Source organism: Falco punctatus, assembly GCF_963210335.1.
Source record: "Falco punctatus genome assembly, chromosome: 4".
Classification (NCBI taxonomy): Eukaryota; Metazoa; Chordata; class Aves; order Falconiformes; family Falconidae; genus Falco; species Falco punctatus.
In genome coordinates, this window is record NC_137583.1 from 99,942,595 (window position 1) to 99,967,033 (window position 24,439).

The 24,439-nt window shown below is 39.2% G+C and overlaps 2 protein-coding genes across 2 annotated transcripts in view; one reads left to right on the forward strand and one right to left on the reverse strand.

The window, feature by feature from the left end:
• The window catches only part of NEK11 (NIMA related kinase 11), a 111,481-nt gene extending 99,670 nt beyond the window's left edge, over positions 1-11,811 (reverse strand). Inside the window, 1 exon segment of the mRNA XM_080383224.1 lies at positions 11,627-11,811. Within this exon segment, the coding sequence (XP_080239350.1) occupies positions 11,627-11,793 (167 nt within the window). The 5' untranslated portion in view covers positions 11,794-11,811.
• Positions 11,812-15,773: 3,962 nt separating this feature from the next.
• On the forward strand, positions 15,774-21,857 carry ASTE1 (asteroid homolog 1). Its single transcript, XM_080387245.1, has 4 exons — positions 15,774-17,101; positions 19,018-19,228; positions 20,137-20,332; positions 20,619-21,857. The coding sequence occupies exons 1-4, from the start codon at positions 15,788-15,790 to the stop codon at positions 20,911-20,913; spliced, it is 2,016 nt and encodes a 671-aa protein (XP_080243371.1). The 5' UTR covers positions 15,774-15,787; the 3' UTR covers positions 20,914-21,857.
• The last annotated feature ends 2,582 nt before the right edge of the window (positions 21,858-24,439 follow it).

Consider the following 24,439-nt stretch of genomic DNA (forward strand, 5'->3'; position numbering starts at 1 on the left):
AAAATCAAATAATCATTCTTTACATTTTATCCACTATGTTTGGAGCACCATTTTCTGCATGCTCAGATGATTAAAGACATTGATCTATCTGTTAGGGAAAGAAGGACCTGGTGAAACCATGAAATGCAAAAAGTCAGCACACACTAATCAGTCCTACCTAGAACAAATACTTGGTTTTAGTTAAGGAAAGAAACACTCACAGTAAATTAAGAGCACTTGGTTTCTGTGGGAAAAATCAAGATTACCACACTTCCAATGAAAAACAAATGACGAGTGCCATTTCCTACTCCTACTTATATACGTATGTTTACTCATTAACCAAAACATTTCAAACTTCAGTGTTACTACGCAATTTCTTAAATCAAATCTTGCATTCCTTTTATCATTCCTATGGCCATTACAGATTTATTAGTTAAGACAAACCCATTTCAATCCTATGTATTGCTGCACAACTCCTTAAATCAAATGCTGTACTTCTTTTTCCATCCCCACAAACACTATTGACTTATTAGTAAAGCCGTAACACTCATGAATGACTGGTTTTTTCCTATTCTCCAGAACAGCCTATTCATGCTGTTCACAAACGTTCACAAGCATCAAGAACCAATCCCGAGTTAAACACTAAGATTTCAATTGCTGTATGAACACTGTAGTATCTGTAGACGGATTAAATATAATTTCATTTTCTGAATAAGCACTTTAAAGAATTTAACTGAGCTTAAATATCTTTGAATGGTGATAAGATTTCATAAATTTACAAGTGAAATGGATGATTCATTTCATTTCCATCAGCAAGTCACAATTATAGCACCTACAAATGTTTTTCAAGATGCCTAATTTTCAAATGCTCTAACATATGCACTAACACTGAGCAGTTCAGCTCATGATGTAAACAGTTTATGGTTATTTGAAAATTAACAGTTCTTAATTAGTATCCCAAAGGAATACAGAATATTTTTTCTGGAACATGAAAGAGAACACTGCTGAAATAAGTTAACTTCAAGGAATACAGCTTATATAATTTTCTTCTGGAATGAGAAAAATCTCTTGTATACAAAGGCACATATTTCAAATTATTTTTGGTCAACTATAGGTGCCAACACTGAGGAAAAATCAATAATTACAAAGCAAAGCAGAGTACTTGTGTTATCCTGCACAGAACTGAACAAGACATATTACTACTGCACAAAAGCATCCATGAATGTTACTTATTTAGATATTAAATTTTTTTTTTTTGTGTAATTCTTTGGGATCTCTTGGCTTGTCATCTACACTGATTAAAAATTACAAAATAAAAGTGGACATTGATTAATAAAGGAAGAGTTTTCCACTAAAGCCACATTTTTGAAACCTAGAATTTTGTCCTTGACAGAAATGAAAAAACAGAACTAGATTTATAGTCTATTTATATGCTTAAGCTCTAAATCAAATACTAACTGAACTGAAGAAATTTGTGTCTACTCAGGAAAATTATAAAAAAATTGTTAGGGCGTGCAAACTAAATACCTGTAATTTTTTTTAATATTTTTTTAGCAATGCTTTATCTCTACATGTTGCACTATCACCATCTACTGTTCATTTATCCTTTTTTCTACATCCTAGTCTTGTTTAAGAATGTAATTAAGTACCATGCTGTCACTAATCTAAATGGAATTTTAGGGAGAAATGTGACAAGGACTAAACAATTTGTTTATTCTTTGTATCTTTGAAGACCTAATTCCATCAAACATTAAATCATCTAAACCAGGCATTTCTCCATTGCGAATTCATTACACACACTCAATACATTTCACTATTAACTGCTCTCTGCTAATTAATATTCCCCTTCAGATAAAAGAGATACCGTTAGAGAACTACAGTTGGATGCAGCATTTTGTTTTCAAGCATTATAATATGATTAAACATCTCAAAATTGCAATGTTACATTTCTTCAACTTGCATCCTTAGGCTGCAGCATCTGCCAAAAAGAATTTTCCTTGTATAGGAATTTTGAAATCAGTTTCAATTAGAAGTTTTGAAGAAAGACCCTCATATCACCTGATTCATATATACCAGTTTACAGAAAACAGACAGTTTTGAAGAGCAGGAGTTGAAGGGAAGCCAGGCACACTAATAATCACTATAAGAATGCATTCCATAGAAATTCAACTAAAACATTTCCTAGTATAAAATTTACTTGGTTCTTTCCTGAATGTAAATATATTGGTAAGCAGAACTATGTTCCTTTCAATGTTGCAAGGATATTTGTGTCAACAGTATTGTCCCTTCAGTGGAACTAATTCCCATAAGTAATTTAAATACTAATTGCTGCAACTTTAATGAAAAAACTCACTCTTCCTACATGTCTCTTTCCAGCAGGCATCTTCTGTAATGTTTATTTCTGATATACAATGAATTATCTATGGTACAAAAAAAGGCGGGGGAGGAGAGAAAGAGATAAAAGCATAGTTCGTACCCTTACAAAAGCATATTACTAAGTAGTCTACAATCAAAAGCAAAGGGAATCAAGAAATGCTGAGGAAATTAATTGTGTATAACATCTATTGTTAGATAAAAATCTTTTAATACTTTCCAGCCCTCCTAAGTATGATACTGTGGTCTTAGAAATCAGTGAAACAGGTGCAATTAAAAAATGAAGGAACTACCCAGCAACACTGAAAAGTTATTTTAGATCACATGAAGGGCAAACCATGCATGTAAGAGAAACAGTGAACTAGGCATTACATTTACTACTGTGTCACGTAAGCACAACCAAAAAAACAGAAAAGAAGGAAAAATACACTGATTGCCCAGCAAATCCAGAATTTATTTCACTCACTGCAGCAGTTTTCTCATTACAATGTACTGAACACAACAAAGAGCTGGAGGCTTGTTCTGCATGGAAGAAATGACAACATCCTTGATGCAAATTTAAGAGAAAACACCTTGCCAATAAGGGTAAACTGCAACAAGATACAATAGACAGGCATATTCAAATGTTGCAAAAACACTGTATCTTTAAGGCAGGTGGTCACAGTTCAACCTGAAGTAATAATACTATACCTCTCAACTTTCCTACTAAAGCTAGCTTACAAATGCATAAACCCTAAATCTCAGTTTCAACAAAACGAATGAGACAGAAGTGATCTCAAGGCATTTGCTTAATTACAAAATCATTAAATACTGTCTCTGCTGTGCATCTCAAAGAACCAGTAATTCACCAACAACGCCTTAAGCACAATTCTCTGCCTGATGTTGGAAATGCTACTTGTAAACAATTTGATAAACAGTGAACTCAACCACCAGCACCACTCAGTGCCTATACACAAGATCAGAACATGGCAGGTGCTACAGCACTGAGCCTGTAGGGGACGAAATTTGGAGTAAACCCAAGTAGTATTTTCTTTATGGAACACTGCCTCCCACTCACATAAATTAAGGGCATAGTTAGAATGCACCTCAGTCAAATGGGCAAATCCCACTGAAAGGAGAGTAGGCTACTTAGTTAAAAAAGTGTAAAAATAAGAAAAAAAGAAAACCAAATATCAATACCACCAGATGACAGCAGATGCAAAAGTTGCATCAGACATTGCTGCAGAGGATTTTCAGAGGCACCTGTGTTACACAAGCTGAGCAAAGAGCCCAAGTATGTTCTGAGTATTCACCCTTCAATGGCAAAGAAGCCACAGAATACCAGGTTTTATACTTTTTGAAAAGGAAGGGAACTAGAAATTTTAACAAAGAAATTGCTTGCGCAAAAGCCTACAGCATGGCTGTCACTTTAAATTGCCAAATCTGTCACCAGCATGAGCAGTGTGAAAACTCACATCTGTGCTCCAATGTCAGGCTATCCTGCAGCCCCCACTAGAGATTTATCTGGCACAGGGACTTTCCATACTTTCTTACGTTGAGCTCTAAATAAATTGTTCCAGCATGAGATGGTCCATTTCTTGGATTCCTCTGTGTCATAACAATCAATTCTGTTGTTCTATCAGCTTTAGCAGAACATCCTTCTGCAGAGATGCATGTATGCGTCTGTTTCCATAGCTTTGTGGTAGCTGTGTAAAAGCATAGCTTTACTGGAGAGAGGAATGCAGAGCTGTAATGGTAGCTCCTGCCTTCTCTACCTGTGTTGTACTTTGGCACTGACAAATTCCCACTGCAAGAGAGGTCTGCAGATCTCCAGGGGCCAAGAGCCAGGAGGAATCCTATAGAACAATTGCTGGGCCGCAGGAAAAGCTGGGCACTGACAGGGATGCAGAAGGCAGGGAGTAAAGCACCTTCCCATACAGTCTTCAGTGAGAACTGCTTTGAATGAGTCAGGGTTAGCAAACTGGTCCCTGAACCTGTATTGGTCTGCACTAAAAACTATCTGAAACAATTGTGGCCACAGCTGCAACTGTCTACCAAAACTGAAACAAAAACATTTACAGTTCAGTGGAATTTCCAGGTGTCCTCTTCAACTAAGCCACAAGAGCATCAGCCACTGCTACAGAGATTTCAGCAAGGACTTTGACACTTGGCTGCATCTTGACTCCTGCAGCATTGTTCACAGAATATGAAAGTCATGCTTAGCCACTCAACTGGAAAGCTCATGAAGGCTAACTCTTCAAACTGCTCTAGCTAAATCAGCAAGACCTCTCTGTCAGATATTCTTATTTGGGGCCAAGAATGACTGCACACCGTAGTAACGGTGGCAGCTCAGCTGATACATGGTAGTCTGAGCCTTACAGGAAGATGCAGAGGCACACTTGACTGAACCAAGCAAAAGATGGTTCACTAGGAAAAGCTTATTTAAAAATAAGCAGCAACCAGGAAGGTCCTATAGGAAATGCACCTTTGTTCAGTTTCCAAGGAGATCATGAATATCTGTTCACAAACCTAAAATGACCCGATGGATTCCAGTTTTAATTTCTAGTTTTTATTATTAAATGAGGGAGAAGAAAAAAGGAAAGCAGCATAATTAGATGAACGTGCAGATAACAACTGGCAGGGAGTAATTTTTACTGGTTTAATCAATTCAATATCAAATGACCATTCCCATGGAATACCTTCAGAGAAGCAAGCAGGCACCAAACACAGGGACTGACAACACAGCAATCTGCTGATGGTCACTTGGATATTCCTATACAAAACTCTTCCAGCTTTAGATTTTATTTCATTTGTTATAAGAAGTCATAAATAATTGAAAGTCACATGATAAATTATTCAGCTAAGTGCACAGTTTCCAAGGAGTCATAGCATGAGTCTGGATTAATGGTATAATGCAAGTCAGATGCAGAGGCTGAGCCGACGCCCCACAATTACCACACACAGGAGCAGTCCAGGGAGTTTGGCGCTTCTCAGCGTGTGCTTTCCACCATAGGGACATGTAAGTACCTTGTGAATATTTATGAACTAGAAGTCCCTATTGCCTACTGTGTACTTCAGCTGCTTGCCCATGCATGGTTATGAATTAGTGAAACTTAACCTAGAGCTTCACCTGGCACAATTGATCAGGATATTCATTATCTATACGTGATAGCACTGTCCTTCAAGACTACTGCTGAATGTACATCTCTGCTATAACAGGCTTTGACTCTAACCATAATTGCCTGTTATAATTTAACCGATAAGCTACTCAGGGGGACTAGGATAGAACTGACTGCAGGAATATTACTGTTTGCTGTAAAGATACTGGTACAATCCTGCTACTTTATACAAACCATGTTTCTAATTATTTTGGGTAGGTCTAGGTCCATGATGTCCAGAAACAGAAGCAAACTCCTCAAAAATTGAGACAGACTTTTGCAAAAACATATGCAAGTCAAGAATCTGGGGGGAAAAAAACAACACCTGCAGATGTCCTGCATTTTGAAGGTGATTTGTAAATCTTCTCTGAATGTACCAATAAATTAAAAGCTATACTGACACAATTTACAAAAATTCATAGAAACTATTTTCTAGACACAATATTGAAATGCCTTCCTTTTCTTTGTCATTAGAGATTGCATTTGAGCAGACCATTGAGATGGTAGAGTTTTATAAAACAGTACCGGCTTGATAACTACTGAGCTGCTGATACTTTGCCAACAAAATTGGCATTGTATTCATACATGGGCGTACCTTGAATTTCCTATCAAATAAGATCTAATAAGCTTCAAAGCATTTACATATGATGTTAGTAAAGAACTGAGGGTAGGTATTAAATACCAAGTACATTAGAAAGGTGCAGAAGAATTTGTAGTGTAATTGTTCCACCAGCATTTCCAATTTTTTCCAATTTTCCTAAGTTTGGAGCCTTGTCTACCAAGCAAAAAAGATCTATCTAGCAATCACTACTCATCTTAGGGAGCTACCATCCAGTTTCAAACAAATCTGTCAGAAGTGTAGCAATTTCATGGATCTTAAGATGACTTTAATGCTCTAGGCAGGAAGCACAAGAGCCTTAGTGGGCCCTGGATCTCAAAAGTTACACATTATTTGACCTGCCAAGCAGCTAGTGTATGTATATCAATCATAGAATCATTTAGGTTGGAAAAGACCTTAAGATCATTCAGTCCAACCATTAACCCAACACTCTGCTCAGGAACCACCATGGCTTGACCTGTTTCTCTTGCAACCACTAATTAGGGAATATGGAAGGAAAATGTAAATATTGGGGGGATACAAGAGGGAAGCTACAATTAGAGGAAGTAAAAAAAAAACAAACAGGGGACATCCCAGAAACAGGAATGTTGTCATAACATGTGTGGTGAAAAGGTAGGGTTTCTTGTGGTAGATTAAGGGAACAGAGGATGTAAATCTGCAGGAAACTAGGCTTCCTTCCTGACATGCACAGAACAGTTTGTTTCCAAACTACAGAACTGAAACCTATGATATTAGGCTCTAGAAGAGGATCGAGCGCCTACAATGTCATTAGAAGTTCTGCTAATATTTAGCGAGATCAAGATATCAAGGAATGATTTCTGAAGTAGTGGCCCTTTATTTTCCACAGCCTTGCTACATGAACCCAGGCAAACTCTTTAACCTTCCTGTTTATTGCCCATTTGCAAATTGGATAATAATACCTCACAGCTCTGAGAAGTGCTTTCAGGTCTCAGAATAGTAAAGGTGCTAAATGCATGCAAAGAGTCATTCTTAATAGACAGTATCCCACGGTGGGCATACATGAGTCTAGAAGAGTGACAGAGTAGCACTGTTTATCCTTTGCTAGTTGCTAGTAACATTAAATTATACAAACATAAAGGGGGGGGGGGGGGGGAGGAGGGACACTTAGATCTAACTTCATGAATGGTGCAAATTTACAAAAGACAAATAGGAAAATTAACAAAACCACATTAAGTAGTAGTTTTTACCCAAATTAAAGCTACCATTTTTTCCTCTGAAAAGAGTGAAACCCAGAGCCTTTTAGAGGCTTAAAATTTGTGGAACTCCACTAATGGCAACTAGTGATATGCATCCCCATCTACCGTGCCTAAATTCAGTTCAAACTCCGGAAAAGATTAAAAACCACAGCAAATACTTGCAGGTGTATCCAATCTTTTTTTGGAATCCAATTACCTATCAGATAAATCAGTTTTCATTTTGAAATAAAGACTTGCCAGAACTTGTTTTAGAGACCACTAGAATGGAAAACAGTGTCAACATCATGCAATTCAATCTCAGTTTTAGTGAATGTACAGTACCTGGCTCAAAACAGGATTTGCAAACATCTGACAGGGAAAATATCAAATAATTCATAAACCAAGCCATTCTGCATAACTGGAACTAAGAGGCTTGCATTCATACAAATATGTCTCTTGTATTTAGCTGACTTTAGGGCTTATGATAAAAATTGTGACCATAGTTTCTTCCAAAACTGGGGGAAACTGATGATCCCTCTACTGTGTTGATTGTCTATGACATGAGAAACTTCTTTCATGGTAAGCAGCCTCCCAGGTTCTGACCTTTCTCTTTATGAGGGCATTTTTTTTGTTCTCTGCTGTTTGTTTCCACAAAAGTTGCAGGAACTTCTATCTCTGAGATCTTTAACTGTCTGTCATGCCTGGTGAGAAGGCGATGGCGTAACTTTCTATACAAACATAGAAGACAAAAGTCACCTTCCCTAGCTTTAAACCTAAAATGAAGAACTTGCACTTTTCTTTTTAGGAAATTATTACGAAATTCAGAAAAGTCATTCATCGCATGTCTGCACAAAGCTGGTATCTCAGAATAAAGTAAGTGTGATCCTTAAGTCTAACAACCAGTCTGAAATAACCCCAATCTCACTCCAGAATACTAATCACTGGTTTGGCTTTCTCTGACCACTGTGGATAATATACTTTGGGAAAACATAAACCACAAGAAATACAAGCAGAGAAGCTACTGCTCAGTAAACTTAAGTGTGAGCAGAGCCTATGAAAGCATATTTAAGACTATACAATGACTTGCAACTATTATTTTCTAAAGGAAAACAGAGTCCACTGACACAAGAAGACTTGCTGTATAATAGGGATTTTCCTAACTTAGCCTTTTAGGTATACAGCTATGTCTGTAACTGACAGCTCTTTACAGCAGTACATAATTTTCTAGTTGAGACAAGGTAGAATGCGAAATTAAAAATGTTTTCAGAGACAGCTAATAAAAAAAGAAGGCAAAATTATAGAAATCACACAGGACTATGAGCATAAATTACCAGGAAATGCAATTTACAAAAAATACAAATGAGGAAGTTAAAACAACAGGCAAGAAATTTGTCGTACAGTCAACACTTAAGAGGGACTTAAAGTAAGAAACTTATATATGCTACTATATTTGTAGTACTTCATAACCTTATTATTTATAGACTATGCAACTCCACCATATCACACTGGATGTTTCTGATCTAGTATGATCTCAGAAAGTCAGTATCCAGATCCCATCCATGCACAGAACTGGAGATCTGCATGAAGCTGGCACGTACTTCTAAGAGAGGCAGGTATTGCTGGCCTGAGTAGCAGTATGTGAGCTTTATGTAAAGTAAGTCTGCCAACTTGAGGCATGCCCCAAATAATCTTTCTCCCTCTCAGCTGAAGCAGTTTTGTGCACAACACTTCACTCACCACAGACAAGATCCTTGAGAGGTAACAAAGTACAAGGCATGCCCAAAATTTCTTAAAACATGCAAAAGCTTTGCTGAACATACATTACATTACATTAAATGATAAGTATTGTCTCTGCATTAACTCATTCTGTAGACATTACACTAATAGAAAATTGAAAAAGATATCCCCAAACAGCTTCTGTGCCAATATCTAAGATGCCACCCTTCTTGGGAATGTTCCACAAGCACAAGAAAGTATTTTCTGATTTGAAAGTAGTGTTAAGAATGTGACTTCTAATATATTTTTCCACCTTGAGAAACAGTATTTTTAAATAGCCTACACTCTAGCTCAATATGCTACCTGAGCTTTCACGTTCACCTGGACCAGTATTTTTGTCGTCTATTAGAATGTAAGTGATAGAAAGTTGGAGGAATCTACTTGAAAATCTGCATTCGAGGCACAGAAGAAATGAGTAACTGTGATACACAAGTACCCCCTAGTGATGAAAGAATGAACTACAGTATTACACTACCACTTCGCTTTGTTAAATATCGTCGTAGTCACAAAGAGATTGATAAAACAAAAAAATAACATGCCATTTGATACTCAGCGTCTGTCCTGAAGTTGGCAGAGGACATACTCAGCCTCATCCCTAACAAAACACAGGCATTCAATGCTGCAGGCAGTGAATGTTTGTTCAAAACACAGTCACTCTGAACTAAAATTCGGAAAAAAATTCTTAAGGAAAAAATAGATATAGTAACTACTTAAGGGCAAAGCACACATTCCTTGTTTGGCAGCTTGTGCTACAGCAGCAAATGTGTGAAGACACACATTTCACTATACTTTTAACATTCTAAGAATGAGTTGAAAATAGCTGAATTCTGAAGGGTTTTATAAGTCTGGTAGTTCCTGCCACCCTATTTGCATGATAAATTATTTAACATAAAAAGAAAATGAAAAATATTTTCTACTGGTTTTAATGAAAGCTTTCATTAAAGAACATTATTGTAGAAAACCATACCTAAGGCTAAGAGAGATCCAGAAGTCTTACAAGCCCGCTGGAAAAAGCTAAAAGCATAGTAGCCTCTAATCCAAGGAGCTGAGAAACTGTAAATGGCGCAGAAGGAAAACAAGTGAAATAACTATGCCTTGGCTGCACATTTATTGAAGCAATATTGCCAAGAATGCATTGTCATAAATAGCAAGAGTGAGGCACAAATGAATCAGAATAAACTCTTTTATCATATAGTGCTCATTAATGTACCCATCAATACGGACCAATAGACCCCCATATTTAAAGAAAGAATGTATTTCTGGCTGAAAAGCACACTGATTAGATGTTTGAGACTTTAAACAAAAAGCCTCACAAATTTTATGGGATAAACCCAAAAATATTCACATCTAAATTTCACTTGGTTTCAAACTGATAGACAAACACAGTTCTAACACAACAGCAAGTCCAGCTAGTAATGCATTTCCCAGGCACTCAACTTTAAACTCACATACAGAAATGTGAACACCCTGAAAGTGTTCTTTTGTCTTTGTGGTTTCAGAATCCTAAAAGGTTTATCAACCAAACTGACAAGACCTGTCCAAATTCAGGCAGGCTAAAAAAAATAATAAAATAATCGAGATTTGCTGACAATGAAAAAAAAGGGCTCTCAGTTAGGCATACAGTAAATGGAAAGGTGTTTACTGAAATTTCTGTAAATATTCCTTCTCAGGTTTCATTTAGACAACTGAATTACCAAAAAATAGAACACCAACATAGAACAGTTTCTTTTGAGACCCCTCCAACAATCTGTGTCCTTACAATGACACAGAATTGATTCCTGAAAACTTCCAATTAAGCGTTATCAAAAAACTTATCTACAGTAAAAAAATCAGAAATTATCAGAAGCGAAGAAAGAAATCCATTAAAATACACTCAAATTCTGACATTTTCACGCTCCCTTTCAATGTTCCATGCTTTAATGAGCACGTGTAACTGAATGAAGCATTATAGAGCTAGATATTGCAGTAGCTGGACTTGATTAGAGTAATGATTCTAGTCTAAATTTTTTTTCCACACGTAAAACAAAAACATGATGTTCATGAAGATGGGTAAGTATGGGATGGAAGACAAATGCCAGCACTTTAGTAGAGTGTTCTGAAGAAAGAACTTCAAGAACTGAGTTTATTTATGAAATACCACATTATGAAAAGACTGCAAAAATAAACTACACAATACTACTGCACACATATATATTGACATAATTGTTAAATGGTACCTTGTAAATTATAAAGCTTTAAGCCTTTAACAAACCATTTTGTTACAAAGAGCAGCAGCAAATTTGTGAAACCTAACATATATCTTTGTCCTGCTTCTTGTCAGGACAATGATAAAATTTACCTCGGTTCTGAGCAAATACAAGGGTCTTTTCCAGGAGAGATTCAGCCATAATGCTGAGTCAGCATAAAACCTGCTCCTATCCTGTGTCTAAAGTTATACAGTTAAGGCTGCATCATCAGAGATGAGACATATATACAAAGAAAACAACCACAATACAAGAAATATGTTCCAGACATTTTTATATAAAGTATGTGAAGGGTTTACTTACAATTCTTCTCCTTGTTTTGCTTTTCTTTCAGAAACCAGATACACATTTCCAAAGCTTCCATTGCCAAGTTTCCTCCAAATAGTGTATCGTCGTGCAATTGTAGTGTCTGAGCAAACAGAATTAAATCTGGCAGCAACATGCTTATCAGTTTCTTGAAATTTCAGCATTTCTCTGTGTAACAGAAACTACAGAAATTTCTCTCAAATGCAGCTTCCGGATCCTTTTACTCTTCCATGGACCCCCACAGGAAACACTTTTAAAAAAGAAAAAAAAATTATTTGTCAATGTATTATCCCTATTAAGTCCCTATGAAACGACCATTTAATTCTACGGCAGTGCCTATGGTGCTCAGCTTGCAGCAAAACACAGATTAAGTGGAATCATTAGTTGCTAAGTTGTGGGCACCAGACTTGATAAAGAAACTCCATATAATGTAGATGTGACATAATCAGCCTTCCTCTAAATGGACCTTAATTTAATTCACTGAAATGACAACACAGGGCAAATAAAACGCAGGTGCTTATACATTAATTTATTTAAAAGTTCAAGTGCTTTTAGCAAGGACGACAATACCTGTATTTTACCTGACAGTTCCCCTAGATATAGCACTCTTCCTCACCACCTGTTTTTATACCAACTTGGTACCTGGCACCAGAAATAGCTGTGTTTCAGAATACAAGTTGCATGACTTTTGTATAGAGTGAACATAATCTCCACCTGTAGTTTGAATTCACTCCTATCAATAACTGCAAAGCTGTTATCTCTGCTCTTTCGTTTGCCCCTCAGATTTCACCATCTGTTTCAGTGCTGACCTTACAGCTTCTGTGTGATTCACTACTAGTACCTTCTGCAAATTAGAGCTTCAGGGCCACCCAGAAGTCTACAAGACTTCCAGTAAAATCCAATTCTTCCAAAAGTTCTTCTTTTTTTTTTTCACTGTAATAACTTGCTTGAGCCACATTTCTAACAATTTAGCTTTGACTTGAAATTCTTGTCTAACAGAGTCCTAATTCTGCAAACATTGGGACTGCAAAGGCAAATCTCTGGTGTTTCTATGGTTTTCAATAACTGAACGTGAGTTTACTATAGCTTTGTTTACGCAAACTTCCTCATTCCCAAAGATAAAGGGTGTTCAACTGCACATAATAAAACAATATTGCTTTCATTACCTTGCCTCTATAAAACACTGCCTGCATGATTTGTGCTTGAGGATCCTTTGGAACAAATACAGATGTTGCAAGATCCCACAGTCAGCGTGACCAATACTACTATCAGCACTGCCTGCTGCAGTGCAGCGCTCCCACATTGGGTTTGTTCACCATAGTATTTTAATGTCAATGCAAGTACATCAAAATAGGGTGGGGGTGGGTGGGTGTAGAAGAGAAAAGACAAATTGGTTAATTTTAAAAGCTAACTGCTGGGTCCAAGTTGCTGTCTTCACTTCCGAACAAATGCAGAGCTTAAATGAAGATTACAGATTTGCATCTTACAACAGTGTGTGTGCAAGAACCTATTTTAATATTCATCTGCTGAGCTACTATCACACTGTATCAAGAAGCTTGACATTGCAGTGTCACTATATTATGAAAAACACAGCCAAATTTTAATTATTACAAGCCATCTTAACAATGATACAAATCCTGTATGTTTCTAATCAAAAGTACTCCTGAGATTCTTTCTGTATTCCCTTTCAGATAGCAAGCGACAAAAATTTTGAAATGCAAATGCTAAGCAAATAATGTCAGCTAGAAGATTACTTCTTCTGTAACTCTGAATTTGTCTGGAAAGGCATAAATGGATCATGTTGAGGAGGAGGGGAAAAGAGTAAGATTAACTCCATAAAAATATTACTTTGCCAGTTCTGGAAAAGTTTACGTATTTTTAATATTTTTCATTTACTATCCTATTCTCCTAGGAAGTTGCTCTTTTACAGACGCCTTTATAAACTCCAAAACAGAATAGCTTTGAAACACGTAACCTTTAAAAATAACTACATTTACAAAAACTGATGAACTATCTATTCCTTTTTTCTGGAGAACTGTCCCTTAACACTGCTCACTTTCAATTTTTTTTACTTACTTAGGCCCTAGGAGTATATTACAATCCTTTACACCACAATATCACACTTGAGATCAAGTAGCCCATTGAGTGTAATGGCTGTACTTTATTTCCAGCCCTGCCTCTCACCCTCTACTCTGTTTCAATTTCCCTCTGTATATAGTAATAACTGTCATATAACTTTGGGAAATACTTTTGATATATACTGCTGAACAGTGTTCTAAGGCAGGGGTTGTTGACTGCCGTTGTGATGTCACAGGCACATTTTAACGGCACAGAGACATAGATCGCTGAGCCACTGCATTTGAAAGAAATACCCTATGAGTCATTAGACTTTAGAGCCTGACTCAACCGTAAGTCTGATTCTTTGGGAAGCATATGAATGGGGCAGCCTCTCCTACCTCACTCAAACCTTTAGCCTAACCTTTGGTGTATTTTTTTACCCACATCCATTTTCTCCCACTGAACAGGTATTTCCCAAAGAGCAGTACATCAGTTGCTTCATTAAAGTTCAGAAGAACTAGAGATAACTCAAAGAAATCAACTTTCCATCCGCTTTTCCTCAAAAATTCCAGCATACTCTATCCAGTAGCACTCTGGTAAACAGTTAACTTTCTTCATTTCCGCCTTGGACCAAACCCCATTCCAGAGTCTGGCGGACTGCAGATGCCATACTAATGCAACTACATCATCTGGATCACTTTTTTTATTTCCCCTTCTTCCTTGGCTAGAGTTCAATCTCCTTCCTGTTTAGGTTTTTTTTGTTGTTGTTTTTGTTGTTGCAAGCTAAAGCAAAGTTCTTGTTTAGGGTTTCATAGTTCCACCTACACATGCTAAATGCACAGCACCTCCACTTCTTCCTCTGACCTTCCTTTGCTTATGTAAGAAATATATGGGTTTTAGTTTTCTTGACATAATCTTCAGGTTTCTTTAGCAACAGCGAAGAGGTAACACTTCCTGACTTCAAGATAAACCCTTCTTTGCCAATCAAGGCCATTTTCCAATTCTATCAGGTTTTCTTTTTATTCCTTAAGAACCCCTGTGCTACATAAATATTTGTTGCCCCTCACTCCTTGCAACACAAATTCCAGTTTTTATATTTAAACTCTAAATATCCTCGGTATTTACTACCTTGGATTTTTTTCCTGCCAATGACTTCAGGCTAGTCATAAACTTTTTTTTTTTTTTTTTTTTTTTGGGGGGGAGAAATATTTATTCGTTTTTTTCTTTCATTTAAAAAATCCCCAACTCCTGAACGCTGGTGCCATTATAATTTTCTGCATCATTATAAACCCAGCCAAGTCTAAAGTAACATCACCTCACTTGGCTCAGTTTACCCCTCCCAGAGAAAGGATAACTAAGAAAGATTTTATTAGTAGCGTCGGTAGCAAAGAAGCTTGATTGCAGATGATGGTAAAACAAGGTCAAATTGATAGCTGGGACTATCAGAGAGGCTAATTAATTTTCTCCCTGACGCACACTCAGGGCGCCGAGATCCCCTCACGCTCCGAGCGACCGGGGCACGCGCGCATCTTCCCCTTTGCGCCACCCCCGGCACGAAGTGTCCCCGCTTCCCCGACCAGATACCCCCGCACAGAGGGGAGAGAGCGCCATGCCTTCCCCCACTCCGCCTCCCTCAGCCCTCCGGGGAAGGCGGTGCTCCCCGGAACCCCTCAGGATTCGCCAGCAGGTACGCGACGTCCCCCACCGGTTTCCTGCCCTTCCAGCGCCCGGCCCCCGGACAGCCGCCATGGCCGCCGGACGGCGGGGCTACGGTCCCTCAGGGCCCTCCGGCTCCCCTCAGGACGGCCTGAGGCTGGGCGCTGCCAGCCCGAGGCAAAAAGAGGGAGCGGCCCCAGCCTCCTACCTCGCCCGGCCTCGGGAGCCAACCCGGCCGGCGCGGTTAGGCTGCCCGCCCCGGCCCCTCGGCCGGGCCCGTGTTTGCGGCCCCGTCGCTAGGAGACGCCGCGCACGCGTACTGAGAGCCAGTGGGCGGGAAGAGGAAGAGGCGCCCTGATCGGAGCACGCAGCCCGTCACTCCTAGCACGGCTGCCGGCGGCGTGGCGCTGTTGCTGGGGGAGGTGGGTGGCCGCCGCCGCCGCCATGGGCATCCAGGGGCTGACGGGCTTCGTGGAGGAGCGCGGGGCGTTCTTCACCGAGCTGCGGGTGAGGGACACCAAGCTGGTCATCGACGGGAGCAGCCTCTACCACCGGCTGTGCTTCGCCTCCGCCGTCGACTTCCGCCGTGGCGGCGATTACGGCCTCTTCGCGGCGGCCGTGCGCGATTTCTTCGGCAGCCTGCGGGCCTGCCGCGTCGCCCCCTTCGTGGTGCTGGACGGCGGGCGCGGCGCCGACGACAGGAAGCTGCCCACGCTGCGGGGCCGCGCCACCGAGCGGCTGCGGGCGGCTCACGGCCTCTCCCGCGGCGACGGCGGCTGCCTGGTGCCGCTGCTGACCCGGGAGGCCTTCGTGCAGGCGCTAGGCCGGCTCGGCGTACCCTTCCTGCAGTGCTTCGCCGAGGCCGACCGGGAGATCGCCGGCCTGGCCAACCGCTGGGGCTGCCCCGTCCTCTCCCTCGACAGCGACTTCTGCGTCTTCGACCTGGCGGCCGGGTACTGCCCCCTCAACCACTTCCAGTGGCAGAGCGTGTGCGCGGGAGAGGGGGCGCAGGGCTGCTACGTGCCCGCGCGCTGCTTTTCCGTGGAGAAGTTCTGCAGGCACTTCGGTCCCCTGGACAGACGCCTGCTCCCGCTCTTTGCCGTCATGAACGGCAACGACTACATCGATGTGGCAGCGCTCGAGGGGTTCTTCAGCAAAGTGCGCTTGCCGAGGGGCTGCGCGTCGGGGAGGGGGGGGAAGCACCTCCGCCTGCAGGGGCTTCTGCACTGGCTGTCGCAGTTCGCTGAGCCCACCGAGGCTGTGGACGGTGTGCTGAAATGCCTTAAGAAGCACCAGAGAGAAGAAATAAGGGAGCTTCTGTGCGCTTCAGTGGAGGATTATACGCCATCTGATGTGAAGCTTGAGGACTTTTTCCAGAATGGAAAGTACGAATGTGAAGCTGCCCAGAAAGCAGGTGTACCGCAGTGGGTACTTGATGCTTTGGCAAAAGGTAAGCTGGCCCCATTCATCAGCGATGCCCTGATCCTAAGAAGTACCTTCCTCCACGTTCAGGTGGAGAACATGCAGAGACCTAGTGCACACAGCACAGCTTTGCCCATTCGACAAGTTATCTATGGACTGCTTCTGAAAGTAGCTCAAAATGCCAAAGCTGCTTCTCCAAGTAAGCAGACCAACGAGCTGCCAGTTGTATGTGAATTTGACAGACTCCAAAAGACACTTAAAAAAACATTTGTTCAAGCAGCAAGCCTACCCACAGATTTTAGTGATGATCATTTTACTTTGGACAAGTTAATGGAGGTAAATGGTTGTCACAACAGGTCACAGTTAACAATGTTTCACACATGACAAAAAATACTTGGGAGTTGTGTTTGCCAACTGGTTGTTCCTAACGTGATGGCTGAACTAGGCCACCTCAGTAACTACTTCATGGGTACCTACAGGGCTTTAGGTACCCACAGCTTGGCCTGCGGTATTTCAGAAGCTACATAGATTATGCCTTTATCTTCTTCCCTTTCTGCCTCCCCCCACCCCCAAGTGGGCCAAGACAAATTATACAAGAAGTTGGCTGTGTGTATATGTAGCATTGCCTAAATTTTCCATTCTAAGCCCTTCTCATACCTATGAATTCTGTTACACTAATACTTGCTTTTGTAACTATAGGAAGGAACTCAGTTTCCTGACATTTAGACGAGTATAGTTTACCACTACAAAAGTTAATTTATATTTTATCAAGCTGTGGATGTTTCAGAGCAATGCTTTAAAACAGAATCAGACCCATGCTTCTTTACTAAAAATTACTGTTATTTCATGTATGAATCTTGCAGCTGTCCAGCAATTTTACCTGCCACGAGTATGCATCCTGCTAACTTGGACCCCTGCTGTTTGCCAGACACAACAGCACCTGAAAAACAGCTTGTAATCAAAGGGATGTTGTACTAGGTTAGTTCCAGTCACCATTAGCAATTCTGTATTTAAATTCTAATGATTAAGACTGTATAACTTTTGCTGTGAACAGAAAGTAATTTCCCATTCACAGGTTGCATAACCTGAAGTTTTGTATGCAGTAATTTCTGAAACATTTGGAATAGAATCTGTGTCTTTTAATACTGCATATTTAAGCCACATGCTCTATGCATCTGGCATTCAAATCAGCTGTTAACACGTCTCTGTGTGTGGGCTGTGCTGCTGTGTTTTCATTACTTGCTGGTGGCTATTTCATATATAAGAACGAAGTCTTATCACTACTACAACCATTAAACACTATAGATAGCTATGGATCCGAAGGCCTACATATGGGTTATTTTACACAGGTTATTGTTACAGGCCTTTTAAATGAGCAACGTGCAAAGACTTAAAATCCCCAAACATGATTTTTCTAACTCTTAAGAAACATTAACAACTTACTTCTTGAGCCTTGGTATGTATGCTGCTGCTTTAATGAATTTGAGCTTCTGCTATTACAACTTTTCATACTAAAGGCAGGGGAATTGCCAGTTCAGCAGAAGGTTGTAAGAAGGGTTATTCTGCATTTAAAGCGCTCTAGCCAAAACTGGTATCAGGTTGTCTTCTACTGTGGGGATGTCTGCCTAAGAATAGGCAAAACCATCCTAAGCCTGTTGCGATTCTGCTGCATGCATGAAGTTATGGATCAGGTTTATAACACCACTTTTTAGAAGTTAAATAGCACAACAAACAGGGAACATGTGCTAGGAATTAATATGTTGCAGGTGAAGACTACAGGATTTCATTGTGATTACAGGTAAGGGTGTTTTAAACGCATCAAGAACAGGTCTCACCATTGCATTTCACAAAGCAAAGGTAACTTCTAAGAGGCACAAAATGAAGTTTTTTTCATACATATTTGCCATACTAAAGTACTTTTACTGCATTATGGTTACAAGATTGTCAAAGTAAAGTTTTACGTAGAAGTTAAGTCACCTGATTTGAAGACAACTCCGAAGCCTCTTAAAATCTAACCTCAGGCAATTGAAAAAACTACTTTTATCCTTCTACCTAACATTTAACCGTGTAGTTTTTAAAGCTTAAGTAGCATTTAAAAATATTTCCTGTTCAGAATATCGACGAAACTTATTTTTTTGTTGAAAACCTGAAGTACTAGCTAGTTTAAACACAAGCTTATTTGCCTTTTGGAAACTGCTCACAGCAAATAAAATCTTGCCTTTATTTTCCATTCCAATTTAATTTGTTTTCAGGTACCCATGTCATGCCGTCAGATGCTTTTGCTGGAGACTCTAGGAGTGAGAATGAGTTTCATAGAATCTATCCCCAGTCACTTACAACTCCCTGTTGCTGTAACATGTTACTGGATTTGTTGTTCAGAACCAAAAGTTAATTTGCATCAATTAAAGGCTTTACTTCTAATGATAGTATCTGGAGAACTGCACAGGATAACAAGTGATCCAGGTAGGTCTCCAAAGAATACAATTTTAAGTGTTCAGCTACTATGAAAATCTATACCATAATTAGTTTTTCCTCGTTTGTGGCAAGTTGTCAAAATTCAGATGAATTAGCACTGATTTACACTATATCCTGAAGCATCACACCCTTTCTATTAGTACAGAGCAGAACAGTGCTAGTCATCAATTTAACACATTTTATATAGGTAAAACAGCACTTTGACATCTTGTAAAACATCGATTTGCTTTCATAAATGCTTACTTTAGGATTAAAAGATTAATTTTGATATAAAAATTAAAATAAGGTTAACACTTATGCATCAAAATATAATAACTGTTACTGATGCATTCTGATGTTTTTCTCATGAGTTTTTCTAGAATTATCTGTACTTAAAACTGAGTTGCACTGGCACCCCTTATCTGCCTGTGCATTGCAAGAATTTGAAAGGACTAAATTATCAGGAAATTGTTTCAGTAATATTTCTACCTATTACAGTCATGGTGGCATTTCCTCTAGCAGTCCTTCATTTGATGACAAAGATAAAGTTTGCCAGGGTTATACAGTTTCTTTAGGTTCTAGTTTATAGAAACTGGACTTTCATCGTTGCCACCTGCTATCCCAAGCGGGTGGGAGTAGAATGGAAATCTTGTTTAGAACTGATCTGTTCACAGAACAGCGTAGCAAATTACCTAACAAATAATTCCTGATTTCACAATTTCAGATTCTTGTGGATATTCATACTTGAATGTTTACAGAATTTTACATCTTGAAAGTTCAGCTTGAGACATTTGAAAACATTACTAATGCTTCCTGAAATAGAACTGGAAGTTTGAAGACCCTGTGGACTGTAGATACCTTTTCTGCTGTTCACAGCAGAACATCTATTCGCATGTCATTTTTTGTTTCTAACCTAGATCCCACAGTTTTACATGCTGAAGTTGACAGTATTGCATATAATGAATTTCTAAAATGGAAGGAAAAGAAATTGCAAAATAAAGACTTTGATTTAGATGCTGCACACAGTTTTTGCCAATGGCAGTGCTGTCTTCAGATGGGACTGTATCTCAACCAGCTACTTGGCACTCCTCTCTTCGAGCCAGACCTGAGTAGGTAAGGATGTTCCAGAGATCCACTTTCCACACAAGCCCGTGATAGAATGTGTTCACATGTTGGTTTGTGTGTGTCAAACTCTTTTGGCCAATTTTACTGTACTTGAACTCCTGTCTTTAAAGATGCTGATTGGAAAAAAAAATACTGAGTAGAATAGGTATCCCGTAGGAACCTACTATTGGATGCTGTCTGTAGTCAGACGTGTTTTTTCATGAAGCAGCATGCTTCTGTACCTGTCTTGCTGAGGTATGATTCAAAGTGAGGATTCTCTCCTTCCTTTGAGCAGGCTTTACACTGGGACCCTTGTGCACAGACTGTATCAAGAGCTTAAATCAGCACCTGCAGTGGAAAATCTGTTCAGTTTCTCTCAAAAAATGACTTGGCTTTATCAGATTTTGTTAAATACAGTGAAGTCAGCTGTACCTCCAGACTGCTTTCAGAAGATGACCAAGACAAAATCTGAGTCCTGCAAAAAGAAGAAAGCATCTAATAAGAAAAAAAAGCCTATCAGGTGTGCTATATCAGAAACTCAGCATTTATGCAATGTTAATAGGTTTGCATCACTTGGAGTGGATGAGTGAAAGTATTATTTCTGGAATAACTTAATGCCATGCAGATAGAAGAAAAATTGTATTAAAATATATGACTGTATGGGAATCACATAAGTAGCTGATTCAGTCTTTACCAGCAATTCTTGCTGCAGGGAAATTTTTTATTTCCTTTTTTCTAACAACATTCTTATAAAGGAGGTGCTGTATAAAAGTTGTGGTGTTTTGGTGTTTCTTTAAAGGTGGAAAATGAGAGCAAAGTTGTTCAGCCTTTCAGAGCTGGACTATTTTTAGAGGAATTATTTTCCCGAACATTTATATTTGGCTATTCCTCCATCTCCCTGAAAACTTCTGATGTCCAAAAAATCAGATTTCTAAGTTTGTGTTTGAGGAACAGTGATGACAATCTTACAGATCAGATTAAAATGGAGATTGACAAGTTTTTAAAAAATACTCTTTACAGGTACAAGTATTTGTACTTTCAGGGAGAGAGCACTTTTCTCAGCAATAGCTGAGGCAGTGTCCTTGGAGCATTAGAGGTACTAAACTACACTCAGGGAGAAACCAGCTTCTGTTCTGTGTCGTGTCCCCTTATCCCTGCCCCATTTGGTATGTTTAAGTAAAAGTTAAATGCTTAAATGCCTGTTCAAAGCTACCACATCGTAGCAAGTTTCCATAGGTTTGCTAATTCAGTGTAACTGTGTACAATCTTCTGTCATTAACTGTTGTCATTCAGGTAAACCTCCTTCTCTAATAGCTGGATGAAAATTACAGACCTGTTTTAACTGGCCCTGATATACACAGTTACTTGACAAACCTTTACTATCAATGTGGTAATACAGAAAAACAATTTTAAAAAATCCTACATCATCAGTATTTCTCAGTGCTTTGTATTAGCAACTTCCAGCAAAATTAGTCAATTATAATACATGCATAAGTGCTTTTTTTATAAAACTTGGTTTTCCAGCATGTTCCTCGTGAAATTACTACATTTCTGGATGTTCTCCTCAAGAACTCATATACCTTTTTCTTATATTCAGGAAAATCGTTATTTCCACCTTTAATCATTAAAAAGTTTTGCCCATTACTTACCAAAATTCAAGCTCGATCCCTGCATCGCTGTATGTTGTTTTCAGATCTGGTTATGCTCCCCTAACAGAAGTTATCCACGTGGAAGTAACTGTCTTGTGACTTACAGGAAGGATGCCTGATACCATACAGCTGAGTCTTGATACTGCCATAATATGTTAATGAGAACTGAATTACAACAAGTATTATATTAATGAGAAAATATTTTTGAGATAGTGTGTGATAGTATTTTAATTTTTTCCCAGTACAAACCTACTACTTAAAACTGTCAGCAGATGGCATCTACACTCAAGCATACAGCAAATTAATAGCGCTTCACAACCGTTACACTTCTATTTGCAACTTCCTAGTCACATTTCCATCAGATGGCTATGGAAATTTAGCCTTTTTCAACTTTACAGTTCTTGATTTTAGTAACTAAACCTTCAATCCTTAATGGTCTAAATCATCCTCTGATCCATTACGAATCCACATTTCATTTTACCAAGCCCTTATGGTTTTTAACCATCAGGAACATTTAAGTAAGTCACATTTAAAGTAAGTCTTAAATACAGGCATGGTTGGTTCCACTTTGTTAGTGATGTGAGAAAAAGAGATCTTAATTTACTCTAAATCCCATACTGAAAAACTGCTGGAGAACAAATTCTTGAGAGTTGCTGAAAAGCAGTATCTTCAATTAGATAGTTCAGAAGACTGGGATAAACTCAAGTACTCCACTTTCAGATAAAAACACTACTATGATCACATGGCATTTTGGAAATTTTGGGAGTGCTGACTTTATGATCAAGAATTAACTCTACTGGAAATGTGTTCTCAATGTAGAATTTGGCTATTTTTTGTTGCTGACAAAATAAAATACATCTTGTTCCAACCACCAATCCTGTATGCTGAAGAAAGTAATTACTGATTCAAGGGTTGCTATGCAGAATTTAAATTGAATGTTTCACTTATCCTTTAAGTCATTATAGGTTTTCTATCTTCTTTGTAGGAAAAATAAAAATAAAGGTCCTTATTAAAACTGAAAAGTTCTTTATTCCATGCTTTAGCAAGAGCAACTAATTTCAGTGGTTGCTGCCTATTTTCAGCCCATGTGAAATGCCTTTTAATTTTTGTGGAAAGATCCTACCATTGATTCAGTTGCTCTGGAGAAAAATCTTTCAACCTTTCTGTTAGGTGACAATGACCAAGAGTGAAGCAAAAAAAAAAAAAAACCAAAACACCAAACAAAGGTAATGGCATTCAGGCCAAGCATTTCTTGTAAATAATGAGATTGAGCTACATTAATTGTTACTGTGTCATCTTTCATTGGAAAGCATAGTTTGGCATATTTAAAGTGAATTACATTCAATTTAGTTCACCCTGCAAGAAGGTGAAATTGTTCTTTAAAAGACTGAAATTTTATTTCTTGTCTAGACTGACATACCTTATTCAGAAAGTTAGTCTTGTGCTGGGAAAGGAGTACTTCATAAGATTTGTTTAAAGACTAGGCAGTAACACTTCCAAGCCAAGACAACAAAACTGGCATTCACTTCACTTCTGTACTTACCTGGATTTCTGAGACTCCAAGTGCAGAGAACAAAACAGTCAAAACCCATGGAAGAATATCAACATGTTAAGACCTACTATGTGAAAGGCACAGTTGCTATAAACCCCACAGTTTCTCAAAACCCAAGTTTGTTCAAGAGATTCTTCATCAGCATGCACTGTCAGTTTTTACTATAGAATACTAAAGATTTTATTAGTAAGCATTCTCAAATTGTATTAAGATACTGAATGCACTACAATACAGAGCAACTACAGCCCCACCTTGCCAAAGACTGTAATAGTTCAACAGGAAGAACACTGACAAATCTGTTCAACTTCTGAGAGGCAAAACTGCTGGAAATAAGAAACTTTTGCTTGAAAACATGACAGTGTTTCTGTAAGAGGTCATCTTGTTCAGGCCCTACCAGCTCAGTGGTTCACATAACCGTGCAGGAAGAGATGAGAGGCATAAGCTGCAGTCTTTGTCTTTACACAATTAAATCTCCAGTACATTGGTAGTCCAGGTAGTAAGTGCATATTGAGTAGGCCCCGGGTGGGCCAGAGCAATGAATGGATGAACTGCCCATGTAAAGCAGGCTCGGTCGCACACTCACATCCTGCCTGCAGCCCCACTTCCTGAACAAGTCTGCAAATCTCCCAAGGGGGGAAAACCCCAAACAATTAAAATAATCTCTTAGCAGAGGAGTTCAAACAGCACTTTCCAAACTGCCTTGTTTACCATGAACTCCCCAGATTTTGAGCATGGCACGTGGGGCAAGCCACAAAGGTAAGTGCAAAAATATCCCAGTGCCTGTTTCCAACGATTCCTCATTAACTGACAGGATGACCATTGTAACAGCAGGGCCCAGAGCCAATGCCAACGCTCCACTTCAAGGCCACCGTGTGAAAGGTATGTTATCCACATGCTTTCAAGTAAAAGAGATAC

Excerpts from the sequence above, each read along its gene's own strand:
- ASTE1 (XM_080387245.1), top strand. The coding sequence starts at position 15,788 with ATGGGCATCCAGGGGCTGACGGGCTTCGTGGAGGAGCGCGGGGCGTTC. Across the intron at positions 19,229-20,136 it reads CAGGATAACAAGTGATCCAG|ATCCCACAGTTTTACATGCT; the intron begins GTAGGTCTCCAA and ends TTTCTAACCTAG. Across the intron at positions 20,333-20,618 it reads TTCGAGCCAGACCTGAGTAG|GCTTTACACTGGGACCCTTG; the intron begins GTAAGGATGTTC and ends TCCTTTGAGCAG.